Here is a 14,537-nt window from a genome sequence, read left to right as displayed (position 1 = left end):
TGTCTACTGTTGCTATAGTACAGCCTGGCCTGTCTACTGTTGCTATAGTACAGCCTGGCCTGTCTACTGTTGCTATAGTACAGCCTGGCCTGTCTACTGTTGCTATAGTACAGCCTGGCCTGTCTACTGTTGCTATAGTACAGCCTGGCCTGTCTACTGTTGCTATAGTACAGCCTGGCCTGTCTACTGTTGCTATAGTACAGCCTGGCCTGTCTACTGTTGCTATAGTACAGCCTGGCCTGTCTACTGTTGCTATAGTACAGCCTGGCCTGTCTACTGTTGCTATAGTACAGCCTGGCCCGTCTACTGTTGCTATAGTACAGCCTGGCCCGTCTACTGTTGCTATAGTACAGCCTGGCCCGTCTACTGTTGCTATAGTACAGCCTGGCCCGTCTACTGTTGCTATAGTACAGCCTGGCCTGTCTACTGTTGCTATAGTACAGCCTGGCCTGTCTACTGTTGCTATAGTACAGCCTGGCCTGTCTACTGTTGCTATAGTACAGCCTGGCCCGTCTACTGTAGTACAAATAATCCTGATAGGTATCAGTCTGGTGTTTTCTTTAATGACCTTAGTGATCACTGTTTTACAGCCTGTGTTCGTAATGGCTGCTCAGTTAAATGACCTGTCCTGATTTATCATAGACTCTTGCTGAAAAACTTTAATGAGCAAGCCTTCCTTCATGACCTGGCCTCTGTAAATTGGTATACAATCAGCTTGATCCCCTCTGTCGAATATGCTTTTTTGATATTTTTAGTGGTATTGTTAACATGCACGGCCCCATAAAGAAAATTATAATTAAAAACAGGTTCAGCCCCTGGTTCGATCGTGATCTGGCAGAGTTACTCCACCTCAAGAACACCATTTGACGAAATGCTCATCACACCAATACTCAGGCTGACTGGCTGTCGTTCAGGCAAATTAGAAATAAGTGCACTCAGGCTATCCGGAAGGCCAAAGTTAGTTACTTTAAGGAGCAGTTCTCTCTCTGTGGGTCTAACCTAAAGAAGTTCTGGAAAACGGTGAAAGACCTGGAGAATAAACCCTCCTCCTCACAGCTGCCCATGTCCCTTAATGTTGATTATGTGGTTGTTACTGACAAAGAGCACATGGCTGAGCTCTTTAATCACCACTTCATTAAGTCAAGATTCCTATTTGACTCAGCCACGCCCCCTTGCCCGTCAAACACTTCCTTATCTCCCAGCCCTTCTAATGCGGCTAGCTCCTCCCTCTTTTTCCACTGTTAACGACACTTGTGGCTGCTTCGCGTGATGTATTGTTGTCTCTACCTTTTTGACCTTCGTGCTGTTGTCTGTGCCTAACATTGTTTGTACCATGTTTGTGCTCCTGCTATGTTGTGTTGCTACCATGCTGTTTTGCTACCATGCTGTGTTGCTACCATGTTGTGCTGTCATGTTGTGTTGCTGCCATGTTGTGTTGTTGTCTTAGGTCTCTCTTGTCGTGATGTGTGTTTTGTACCACATTTTTATTTTAATCCCAGCCCCCCTCCCCACAGGAGGCCTTTTGCCTCTTGGTAGGCCGTCATTGTAAATAATAATTTGTTCTTAATTGACTTGCATAGTTAAATAAAGGTTAAAAATGAAGGTCGCGTGGACATCAAATTTGGAGTGATGTCCAGCAGCGTTCTGCAGCAAGGCTGTCACAGTGGATCTGCTCTTCATGAAACCATGCTGCCAACCATGAATTGCAGACTCTGTTTTCTTGTAGTAGTAGGTTCTTCAGAATTCCTTCATAGACCTTTCAAATACAGCTCAGAAGGGAGATCTGACGATAGTCCTGAGGGAACTAATCTGACTATAGTGCTGAAGGAACTGATCTGACGATAGTCCTGAGGGAACTAATCTGACGATAGTCCTGTGGGAACTAATCTGACGATAGTCCTGTGGGAACTGATCTGACGATAGCCTGATGCGATAGTCCTGTGAACTATCTACAAGTCCTAGGGAACTATCTGACATAGTCCCGAGGGAACTAATCTGACGAAGTCCTTGGCACGATAGTCCCGAGGGAACTAATCTACATATCCTATCTCGACCCAGGGAAATGTTTGTGTGCCTTTCTTGGGTACTGCACAGACTAGTGAGTCTATCCACTGGGTGGGAAAAATTTCAATTGTGTCAAAACAGGGGCAAGCTCCTTACTGTATGTCTTGAGAATCCAGGCAGGGATGACGTCTTTGCCAGCCTGCTTTCCTCCCGTTCACGTTGAAAATAAGCATCTTGCCCTGTCCAATACTGTAGGCTTCAGCAATGATATTTGCTAAGATGCTGTCTTCAACCACCGAGCTTGGGATGTTGCATGCGGCGTCCTTCCACACAGAAGACAAGTGAAGACTCAGGGTTTCACACTCCTCTTGTGTCTTTGTGTCATCTCCCTCACTCTGGTCTTCTGCAGCTCCCGTCAGCTTTTTTAACGGACTCAAACGAGTTTCCGCTGTCCTTGGTCCTGAGATGAAAGACTTCATCCTCGTAGTATCTTCTTCTTAGCATGTTGGATGAGATATGCCACTTTAGAGCACAGTATCTTGTTCTCACTGGTGTCCTCTGATTGGAAAGCTCTCTGCCAATCGACAATGAGCTCCTTTATCTGAGGAGTCATCCATAGCTTATCAGATGTTGTGATGTTGCTCCTTCTGATGGACAATGCCTGGTTGAGGATAGGAGAGAGAACTTCATAGAAGATGCCAACTTTAGCTTGCACCAGAGGAGCTTCGTACACTGCACTGACATCTGCTGTGTTGAGTTGGAGGCCTAAGAGCCTCTTAGATTCAGGGGTGCAGCGTCGTCTGAACACTGATCTTGATAGTGTGTTTGGCCATAGGCCAGCTGACCAGAGGAGGGTTTGATGGTCAGAAATACCAATTGAGCGCAGATGGGCTGGCTTAGAGTACAGCCATGTGATGTTAGTGATGATGGAGTCAAGCTGATTGGAGCCTCTAGCTGGTTTTGACACCACTTGTTTTAGTCCAAACTGAGCACACAATGGACCATGTTTCAGGGTATTGGTATCACCAAGAATCACAATACCTGGATCTGTGTTGAATAGTACTCAAACAGGACCTGGGAGTCAGATCGGGCCTCTTTAGAAAACAAAATTGTGTGGGGGGGGGGGTTATAGAGGACACAGAATGCAGTTAATGTCACGTGGTAGGAGAGATGGTCTCAGCCAAGTCCACAAACTCAAAGCTGTCGTCCTCAAAGTCCAGTAAACGCTTGTGATGGATGCTGTGCGTTATGTACATCATATAGTATAGTATATATGATATAGTATAGTATATATTATATTATATAGTATACAGTATAGTATATAGTATATAGTATATAGTATAGCATAGTATATATCATATAGTATAGCATATATTATATAGTACGGTATATTTACATTTACGTCATTTAGCAGACGCTCTTATCCAGAGCGACTTACAAATTGGTGCATTCACCTTATAGCCAGTGGGATAACCACTTTACAATGTTTTTTTCTTTTTTCTTTTTTTCTTTGGGGGGGGGTTGGGGTAAGGGGGGGGTAGAAGGATTACTTTATCCTATCCCAGGTATTCCTTAAAGAGGTGGGGTTTCAAATGTCTCCGGAAGGTGGTGAGTGACTCCGCTGTCCTGGCGTCGTGAGGGAGCTTGTTCCACCATTGGGGTGCCAGAGCAGCGAACAGTTTTGACTGGGCTGAGCGGGAACTATGCTTCCGCAGAGGAAGGGGAGCCAGCAGGCCAGAGGTGGATGAACGCAATGCCCTCGTTTGGGTGTAGGGACTGATCAGAGCCTGAAGGTACGGAGGTGCCGTTCCCCTCACAGCTCCATAGGCATGCACCATGGTCTTGTAACAGATGCGAGCTTCAACTGGAAGCCAGTGGAGTGTGCGGAGGAGCGGGGTGACGTGAGAGAACTTGGGAAGGTTGAACACCAGACGGGCTGCGGCATTCTGGATGAGTTGTAGGGGTTTAATGGCACAGGCAGGGAGCCCAGCCAACAGCGAGTTGCAGTAATCCAGACGGGAGATGACAAGTGCCTGGATTAGGACCTGTGCCGCTTCCTGTGTAAGGCAGGGTCGTACTCGCAGAATGTTGTAGAGCATGAAACTACAGGATCGGGTCACCGCCTTGATGTTAGCGGAGAACGACAGGGTGTTTTCCAGGGTCACACCAAGGCTCTTCGCACTCTGGGAGGAGGACACAACGGAGTTGTCAACCGTGATGGCGAGATCATGGAACAGGCAGTCCTTCCCCGGGAGGAAGAGCAGCTCCGTCTTGCCAAGGTTCAGCTTGAGGTGGTGATCCGTCAACCATACTGATATGTCTGCCAGACATGCAGAGATGCGATTCGCCACCTGGTTATCAGAAGGGGGAAAAGGAGAAGATTAGTTGTGTATCGTCAGCGTAGCAATGATAGGAGAGGCCATGTGAGGATATGACAGAGCCAAGTGACTTGGTGTATAGCGAGAATAGGAGAGGGCCTAGAACTGAGCCCTGGGGGACACCAGTGGTGAGAGCACGTGGTGCGGAGACAGCTTCTCGCCACGCCACTTGGTAGGAGCGACCGGTCAGGTAGGACGCAACCAAGAGTGAGCCGCGCCGGAGATGCCCAGCTCGGAGAGGGTGGAGAGGAGGATCTGATGGTTCACAGTATCAGAGGCAGCAGACAGGTCTAGAAGGACAAGAGCAGAGGAGAGAGAGTTAGCTTTAGCAGTGCGGAGAGCCTCCGTGACACAGAGAAGAGCAGTCTCAGTTGAATGACCAGTCTTGAAACCTGACTGGTTTGGATCAAGAAGGTCATTCTGAGAGAGATAGCAAGAGAGTTGGCTAAAGACGGCACGCTCAATAGTTTTGGAGAGAAAATAAAGAAGGGATACTGGTCTGTAGTTGTTGACATCAGAGGGATCGAGTGTTGGTTTTTTGAGAAGGGGGTGCAACACTCGCTTCTCTTGAAGACGGAAGGGACATAGCCAGCGGTCAAGGATGAGTTGATCAGCGAGGTGAGGTAGGGGAGAAGGTCACCGGAGATGGTCTGGAGAAGAGAGGAGGGGATAGGGTCAAGCGGGCAGGTTGTTGGGCGGCCTGCAGTCACAAGTCGCAAGATTTTATCTGGAGAGAGAGGGGAGAAAGAAGTCAAAGCATAGGGTAGGGCAGTGTGAGCAGGACCAGCAGTGTCATTTGACTTAACAAACGAGGATCGGATGTCGTCAACCTTCTTTTCAAAGTGGTTGACGAAGTCATCCACAGAGAGGGAGGGGGGGATTCAGCAGGGAGGAGAATGTGGCAAAAGAGCTTCCTAGGGTTAGAGGCAGATGCTTGGCATTTAGAGTGGTAGAAAGTGGCCTTAGCAGCAGAAACAGATGAAGAAAATGTAGAGAGGAGGGAGTGAAAAGATGCCAGGTCCGCAGGGAGTCTAGTTTTCTTCCATTTCCGCTCAGCTGCCCGGAGCTCTGTTCTGTGAGCTCGCAATGAGTCATCAAGCCACGGAGCTGGAGGGGAGGACCGAGTCGGCCGGGAGGATAGGGGACATAGAGAGTCAAAGGATGCAGAAAGGGAGGAGAGGAGGGTTGAGGAGGCAGAATCAGGAGATTGGAGGGAGAAGGATTGAGCAGAGGGAAGAGATGATAGGATGGAAGAGGAGAGAGTAGGGAGAGAGAGAGCGAAGGTTGCGACGGCGCATTACCATCTGTGTAGGGGCAGAGTGAGTAGTGTTGGAGGAGAGCGAGAGAGAAAAGGATACAAAGTAGTGGTCGGAGACATGGAGGGGAGTTGCAGTGAGATTAGTAGAAGAACAGCATCTAGTAAAGATGAGGTCAAGCGTATTGCCTGCCTTGTGAGTAGGGGGGACGGTGAGAGGGTGAGGTCAAAAGAGGAGAGGAGTGGAAAGAAGGAGGCAGAGAGAAATGAGTCAAATGTAGACGTAGGGGAGGTTGAAATTCCCCAGAACTGTGAGGGTGAGCCATCCTCAGGAAAGGAACTTATCAAGGCGTCAAGCTCATTGATGAACTCTCCAAGGGAACCTGGAGGACGATAGATGACAAGGATATTAAGCTTAAATGGACTAGTGACTGTGACAGCATGGAATTCAAATGAGGAGATAGACAGATGGGTTAGGGGAAAAATTGAGAATGTCCACTTGGGAGAGATGAGGATTCCTGTGCCACCACCCCGCTGACCAGATGCTCTCGGGTATGCGAGAACACATGGTCAGATGAGGAGAGAGCAGTAGGAGTAGCAGTGTTTTCAGTGGTAATCCATGTTTCCGTCAGCGCCAAGAAGTCGAGGGACTGGAGGGTAGCATAGGCTGGGATGAACTCTGCCTTGTTGGCAGCAGAATGGCAGTTCCAGAGGCTGCCTGAGACCTGAACTCCAGGTGGGTGGTGCGTGCAGGGACCACCAGGTTAGAGAGGCAGCAGCCACGCGGTGTGAGGCGTTTGTGTAGCCTGTGCGGAGAGGAGAGAACAGGGATAGGCAGAGGCATAGTTGACAGGCTGCAGCAAATGGCTACAATAATGCAGAGGAGATCGGAATGAAATGAACTAAACATCTGGGAAAGGAGAGAGCGGGGCCTCCCTCAGCACAACTCCCAAATATAACTCTCCCAACTTCCACCTCAGAAACTATAATTATTGTAAACTACAGCGGTTCAATGTTTCTAGGAATAGACTAACTTAGTTTATTCAGCTAGCTAACTAGGTGCAGTATTATTCCGTGAAAATCGTCCGGGCATCAAGTCATACCACGCCACAGCCAGCTAGCATGCCGGACTCCAGCAACACGGTTTAGCGCCAATACTCGCCACAACAAACCACCAGTGTATCAACACGCAAGCAGATCGTTCGTGTCCGTGTCTCAACGTTGTGGGTTAGTCCCGACAGCTTGAGCGAGTCCGTCGTCAACTTATTCAGCCAGTTAGTTAACTAGAATAGTTAGCAAACTAGCTAGCCATTGCTTTCAGACAAAGAAGAACCCCTCCTTTCACGGCACGAACACACAGAGAGAGCCAAACTAACGTTAACTAGTCACCCAAGTCCCAAATTCCTTGAACGACTCGGGCTATCAATATGTAAAAAACAAAACACAAATGTAGGTTATTACTTACCCCTAGCAGCTACTGTTAGCTAGCCAAGTGCAAAGCTAGCCACTGAATTGACTCAGCCAGTTCGCGTCTGTTCGCTCGGTCGTTCCAGCTATTGTTTACTAGTAGCTATCCAGGTAGCAACAAGCTAGCTAATATTTCAAGCACAGTAGCCACTTGCTACCTAACGTTAACGGTTCAGACAATGAGGTTAGAAAACAGCTGAATGGTAGGCAATTATTGTATGTAATTATTGTAGGCAGCCAGCTGGCGTAATTACAGGCACTCTCAGGCGTGAAATAACTATACCGTTGCTAATAGCTACTCGCCAGCTAGTCCAGGTGGTGGGTTAGCTATCTAGCTTCGTGCTACGCTGGGCACAGCCGAATACAATACTAACCTACAATAATTACATACAACAACCCACAATAACTACCTACAATACCTAACTACAATCTAAATACATAGTTTAAGCCTTACTCGACAAAGCCCAAGCTATGTATAAAGCCAAGCTTACCCGACGCCAAGCTTACCCGACGACCTCCTCTTTCGACGCCAATATTTTTCCAATTGTATATATAGTATATTATATAGTATACAGTATAGTATATAGTATGTATATAGTATACAGTATAGTATATAGTATGGTATATAGTATAGTATATAGTATATAGTATATAGTATAGTATATCATATAGTATATAGTATATCGTATATAGTGTAGTATATAGTATAGAGTATAGTATATAGTATAGTAGTATAGTATATCGTATAGTATATAGTATATAGTATGGTATATAGTATAGAGTATAGTATATAGTATATAATATAGTATATCGTATAGTATATTGTATAATATATCGTATAGTATATAGTATAGTATACTATAGTGTATATCGTATAGTATATCGTATAGTATATTGTATAGTATATAGTATAATATATCATATAGTATATAGTATAGTATATAGTATGGTATATAGTATACAGTGGCTTGCGAAAGTATTCACCCCCTTTGGCATTTTTCCTATTTTGTTGACTTACAACCTGGAATTTACATTTATTTTTTGTGGGGTTTGTATCATTTGATTTACACAACATGCCTACCACTTTGAAGATGCAACATATTTTTTATTGTGAAACAAACAACAAATAAGACAAAGAAACTGAAAACTTGAGCGTGCATAACTATTAACCCCCCCCCCCACACACAAAGTCAATACTTTGTAGAGCCACCTTTTACAGCAATTACAGCTGCAAGTCTCTTGGGGTATGTCTCTATAAGCTTGGCACATCTAGCCACTGGGATTTTTGCCCATTCTTCAAGGAAAAACTGCTCCAACTCCTTCAAGTTGGATGGGTTCCGCTGGTGTACAGCAATCTTTAAGTCATACCACATATTCTCAATTGGATTGAGGTCTGGGCTTTGACTAGGCCATTCCAAGACATTTAAATGTTTCTCCTTAAACCACTCAAGTGTTGCTTTAGCAGTATGCTTAGGGTCATTGTCCTGCTGGAAGGTTAACCTCCGTCCCAGTCTCAAATCTCTGGAAGCCTGAAACAGGCTTCTCTCAAGAATTTCCCTGTATTTAGCACCATCCATCATTCCTTCAATTCTGACCAGTTTCCCAGACCCAGCCGATGAAAAACATCCCCACAGCATGATGCTGCCACCACCATGCTTCACTGTGGGGATGGTGTTCTCGGGGTGATGAGAGGTGTTGAGTTTGCGCCAGACATAGCGTTTTCCTTGATGGCCATAAAGCTCAATTTTAGTCTCATCTGACCACAGTACCTTCTTCCATATGTTTGGGGAGTCTCCCACATGGCTTTTGGCAAACACCAAACGTGTTTGCTTATTTTTTTCTTGAAGCAATGGCTTTTTTCTGGCCACTCTTCCGTAAAGCCCAGCTCTGTGGAGTGTACGGTTTAAAGTGGTCCTATGGACTCCAATCTCCGCTGTGGAAGCTTTGCAGCTCCTTCAGGGTTATCTTTGGTCTCTTTGTTGCCTCTCTGATTAATGCCTTCCTTGCCTGGTCCGCGAGTTTTGGTGGGCAGCCCTCTCTTGGCAGGTTTGTTGTGGTGCCATATTCTTTCCATTTTTTAATAATGGATTTAATGGTGCTCCGTGGGATGTTCAGAGTTTGGGATATTTTTTTATAACCCAACCCTGATCTGTACTTCTCCACAACTTTGTCCCTGACCTGTTTGGAGAGCTCCTTGGTCTTCATTGTGCCGCTTGCTTGGTGGTGCCCCTTGCTTAGTGGTGTTGCAGACTCCGGGGCCTTTCAGAACAGGTGTATATATACTGAGATCATGTGACAGATCATGTGACACTTAGATTGCACACAGGTGGACTTTATTTAACTAATTATGTGACTTCTGAAGGTAATTGGTTGCACCAGATCTTATTTAGGGGCTTCATAGCAAAGGGGGTGAATACATATGCACGCACCACTTTTCCGTTATTTTTTTTTCGATTTTTTTTTTCATTTCACTTCACCATTTTGGACTATTTTGTGTATGTCCATTACATGAAATCCAAAAAAAATATCAATTTAAATTACAGGTTGTAATGCAACAAAATAGGAAAAACACCAAGCGGGGATGAATACTTTTGCAAGGCACTGTACATGGCTACACCCCCACCACACGAGGTTACTCTGTCCTTTCTATGCAGACTAGAGCCTTGAAGACCGACTATTGTCTAGGACATCTTCCTTTAACCAAGACTCGGTCGCAGCTACAATGGCAGTCGCGTTAGCCTGAGTCACAGTGTAAAGCTCATCTACCTTGTTTCTTAGGGATCTCGTGTTACACAAGAGAAAGTCGGGAAGCACAGTCTTTGCAGTTTTGATGGGGGCTTTTGTATGCTCCACACCAGACAGTGCAGGGTAGCCTGTATTCTACAAGTCAACAGGGCCTTGAGGTTTGTGCTGCTTTACAGGCTCACGAGTCAGGACAGGTATTTAAGCACTGTTTTCTTACCCTCCTCTACAAGCCCTTGGCTGTCCCAAAAGGCCAGACTGTGCTAGAGTCCATTTAAGATTCTGAAAAGAGCTGCTGTCAGTTTTTGCATTGCTCAAACTCAAAATAACCTTTTTAGTGAGCATATTGAAATCTATGATACTTGGTAATGCTAACACACAAAGGAAATGCTGGTATTCACAGAATTACAAACTATTATAAAACAGGTAATGCAAAAACACTTATACAATGGTCTAAAATTGTATAAAAAGAGTGGCCTCCGACTCAAACAGTTAAAAAGCAAGGTGCCAAACAAAGGCGCTGAGTTACATTTGTCAAAAGAGTCAGTGTTAGTCTTAACCACAGGAGGTTAGTGGACCATTATTAGTGGCACCTTAATTGGGGAGAACGGGCTCGTGATAATGACTGGAGCGGAGTCAGTGGAATATGCGCCGTTCCGGCCATTATTATGAGCCGTTCTCCCCTCATCAGCCTCCACTGGACTGGAGGGCAACAAGATGGCTCCCATTCCCACCTGCTGTTGGGACGAACAATTAGAAGTCTACACAACAAAAATATTCTGAAATGATAACAGCAATCTATGCCCAAAGCGATGACAGAAGACATTGGTTTAAGCAAATGTGTGGATGGCTGGTAAAAACTATGATTTAGAATGGATTAAGTATTTGCAGGAGAGTTTACTTCTGACCTGTGTTGACCTTTGGCCTGCAGTGGTTGAAAATGTCAGTGATGACACTTGCCAGCTGGTCAGCGCATGCTCTGAGTACGCATCCTGGTAACCCGTCTGGCTCCACGGCCTTGTGAATGTTAACCTGTTTGAAGGTCTTACTCACATTGGCTACGGAGAGCGAGATTACACAGTCATCCGGAACAGCTGGTGCCCTCATGCATGGTTCAGTGTTGCTTGCCTCGAAGTGAGCATAGAAGAGATTTAGCTAATCTGGTAGGCTCACGTCACTGGGCTGCTCGCGGCTGGGTTTCCCTTTGTAGTCCGTGATAGTTTGCAAGCCCTGCCACATCCGACAAGCGTAGTAGGATTCGATCTTAGTCCTGTATTGACACTTTGCCTGTTTGATGGCTCATCGGAGGTCGTAGCAGGATATCTTATAAGCATCGGCATTAGTGTCCAGCTCCTTGAAAGCGGCAGCTCTAGCCTTTAGCTCAGTGCAGATGTTAACATGTAATTCATGGCTTCTGGTTGGGTTATGGATTTACGGTCACTGTAGGGACAACGTCATCGATGCACTTATTAATGAAGCCGGTGACTGATGTGGTAAACTCCTCAATGTTATCGGATGAATCCCGGAACATATTCCAGTCTGTTGAGCGCGTTACTGGTACTTCCTGTTTGAGTTATTGCTTGTAAGCAGGAATCAGGAGAATAGCGTTATGGTCAGATTTGCCAAAGGGAGGGTGAGGGAGAGCCTTTTTAAAAGTTATTCAAGTATAAATTACCAAAGTTACCATAGATTACCTGTTAATTACCAAAATTACAGAAGATTCCGGTAACTTTGGGAAATGACGGAGTATTGACAAGACCCAAAGACCGTTCTCGAAATAGATTTTTCCCTCTTCCTCCCTCAGTAGCAGACGAGAAGAAGAAGGATGGAGAGATGGAGAATGATTTGAGTGACACAGAGGACATATCAGACATGACGGACTCTCAGAAGACCAACAAGCTGTCAGAGATCTACTCCACCACCATCCCCAGTGTGGACTCTGCCATGGAGTCCTGGGACGGATCCGGCATCGACGCCGGCTACGGCAGCCAAGGTAAAGACTAGTGGTAGACATAGTGAAACCAGTGGTAGGCCTATACAGGATGTCTGTGGTGAGACCAGTGGTAGGCCTATACAGGATGTCTGTGGTGAGACCAGTGGTAGGTCTATACAGGATGTCTGTGGTGAGACCAGTGGTAGGTCTATACAGGATGTCTGTGGTGAGACCAGTGGTAGGCCTATACAGGATGTCTGTGGTGAGACCAGTGGTAGGCCTATACAGGATGTCTGTGGGGAGACCAGTGGTAGACATATACAGGATGTCTGTGGTGTGACCAGTGGTAGGCCTATACAGGATGTCTGTGGTGAGACCAGTGGTAGGCCTATACAGGATGTCTGTGGTGAGACCAGTGGTAGGCCTATACAGGATGTCTGTGGTGAGACCAGTGGTAGGCCTATACAGGATGTCTGTGGGGAGACCAGTGGTAGGCCTATACAGGATGTCTGTGGTGAGACCAGTGGTAGGTCTATACAGGATGTCTGTGGTGAGACCAGTGGTAGGCCTATACAGGATGTCTGTGGGGAGACCAGTGGTAGGCCTATACAGGATGTCTGTGGTGAGACCAGTGGTAGGCCTATACAGGATGTCTGTGGTGAGACCAGTGGTAGGTCTATACAGGATGTCTGTGGTGAGACCAGGGGTAGGTCTATACAGGATGTCTGTGGTGAGACCAGTGGTAGGTCTATACAGGATGTCTGTGGTGAGACCAGTGGTAGGCCTATACAGGATGTCTGTGGTGAGACCAGTGGTTGGCCTATACAGGATGTCTGTGGTGAGACCAGTGGTAGGCCTATACAGGATGTCTGTGGTGAGACCAGTGGTAGGTCTATACAGGATGTCTGTGGTGAGACCAGTGATAGGTCTATACAGGATGTCTGTGGTGAGACCAGTGGTAGGCCTGTACAGGATGTCTGTGGTGAGACCAGTGGTAGGTCTATATAGGATGTCTGTGGTGAGACCAGTGGTAGGTCTATACAGGATGTCTGTGGTGAGACCAGGGCCGGACAACCTCAGCCATGATGCTATAGTTCATGTATCCTTATACAGGTTGAAAATAGCAAGATAATTGTTTTATTATACCCTATCCACCTTTTTCTCATGGTCCTTCCATTTGTTGTCGAATTTGTGTAGAGCATGTTGTCTCTCTCTCTTTCTATGTTGTGTCTATCTAACCCTCTATGGCCCATCTCCGTCCCACCTCTGCAGGAACCTACATCCACCAGGCAGCAGGCATCGCCCTGCACCCCCATGAGTGGAGGAGTGCCAAGCAGAGGAACAGTCCCCCTCCTGCAGCCCGCCGTAGTAAGAACTACCACTTTAGTGACGGGGGCTTCAGTGAAGACGACTGGGACAAACCTTCAGGGTAAGACTCACTGTGGAGACCCCTCCCCTCACACCTCACACCTCACCCCTCCTTGTAAACTGTACTCAATATGGACACTGTAAAGTGTGTAGGTGATTGTGTACATCTCATATAAGCATCCAGAGTAAGACTCACTGTGGACTGGAGACCTCATGGTAGTACCAGGTTTTTGCAGGTTGCAACTAGGGTTGCAAAATTCTGGTACGTTTCCCCAAAATTCCCATGTTTTCCAGAAATCCTGGTTGGAAGATTTCTGGAATCAGGAAGGAATAAGTAGAAAATCCAGAATCCTCCAACCAGGATTTCTAGAAAACCTGGGAATTCTAGGAAAACAATGGAAGAACCCATGACAGTGTCCGGTGTTTGCAGGTTGAAACAATGGAAGAACCCATGACAGTATCCGGTGTTTGCAGGTTGAAACAATGGGAAACCCATGACAGTATCCGGTGTTTGCAGGTTGAAACAATGGGGAACCCATGACAGTATCCGGTGTTTGCAGGTTGAAACAATGGGAAACACATGACAGTATCCGGTGTTTGCAGGTTGAAACAATGGAAGGCCCTTGACAGTATCCAGTATTTGCAGGTTGCAGAAATGAACTATTCTTCAATCATTTATAGACAGGGTTTTTCTAGCACAGCCTTTAACCCCCGATGAAGGCAGCTTGCCGTCGAAACTTTAGTATATACGAAATGTATGCTTATTGCTTCTGAGCCATGGGAGTGTGCAACTTTTCTTCTCTATAGGTCCACAGAGCAATGGGTTCACACAGCAACAAAAAGGCATCTGTTTCTTGCCTCTACACTCCAAAACAGTTATTTGGCAATCCCCATAGGATAACGATTTTTTGGTTCCAGGTAGAACCCTTTTTGGTTCCTCTGTGGAAAGGGTTCTACATGGAACCCGAAAAGGCTTCTTCAAAGGGTTATCCTATGGAGACAGCCGAAGACTCCTTTAAGGTTTTAGATAGCACCTTTTTTTCTAAGAGTGTATCTGTGTGCCATCACTAAACATCTGAGTGATTAATGAACTGTCCCTGCCACCTAGGGTTATCTAACTAAGTCCCCTATGGTGCCTCTGATTCAGTGTCACGTTACATAGAATGTCATAATTCACACATTCAGGGTAAGACTCACTGTGAGACTCTCACTTAGAGATATCGCTGAGACCCACAGACTCATGTCTGAAGACCCCATGACAATACCAGGCATTTTGCAGGTTGCGGAAATGAACTACTCACAGTCATGAACTCAGAACTCCTGAGACTAGGTGCTTCGTGTTGGTCCACAAAGTCCTGTGCAACCCTCATGACATCAAACCCACCTAAGG

At 46.2% G+C, this 14,537-nt stretch overlaps 1 protein-coding gene across 1 annotated transcript in view; it reads left to right on the top strand.

Moving 5' to 3' along the window:
* LOC121578813 (glutamate receptor-interacting protein 2-like) overlaps window positions 1-14,537 on the top strand; it is a 189,980-nt gene that overhangs the window by 149,733 nt on the left and 25,710 nt on the right. The window contains exons 19-20 of the mRNA XM_045224103.1: window positions 11,651-11,839; window positions 13,052-13,208. Of these exons, the coding sequence (XP_045080038.1) occupies window positions 11,651-11,839; window positions 13,052-13,208 (346 nt within the window). The remainder of the gene's footprint in view (window positions 1-11,650; window positions 11,840-13,051; window positions 13,209-14,537) is intronic.

Source organism: Coregonus clupeaformis, chromosome 12 (assembly GCF_020615455.1).
Source record: "Coregonus clupeaformis isolate EN_2021a chromosome 12, ASM2061545v1, whole genome shotgun sequence".
Classification (NCBI taxonomy): Eukaryota; Metazoa; Chordata; class Actinopteri; order Salmoniformes; family Salmonidae; genus Coregonus; species Coregonus clupeaformis.
Note: the sequence above shows the minus strand (reverse complement) of the source record. Positions and strands in the feature narration are given on the sequence as shown.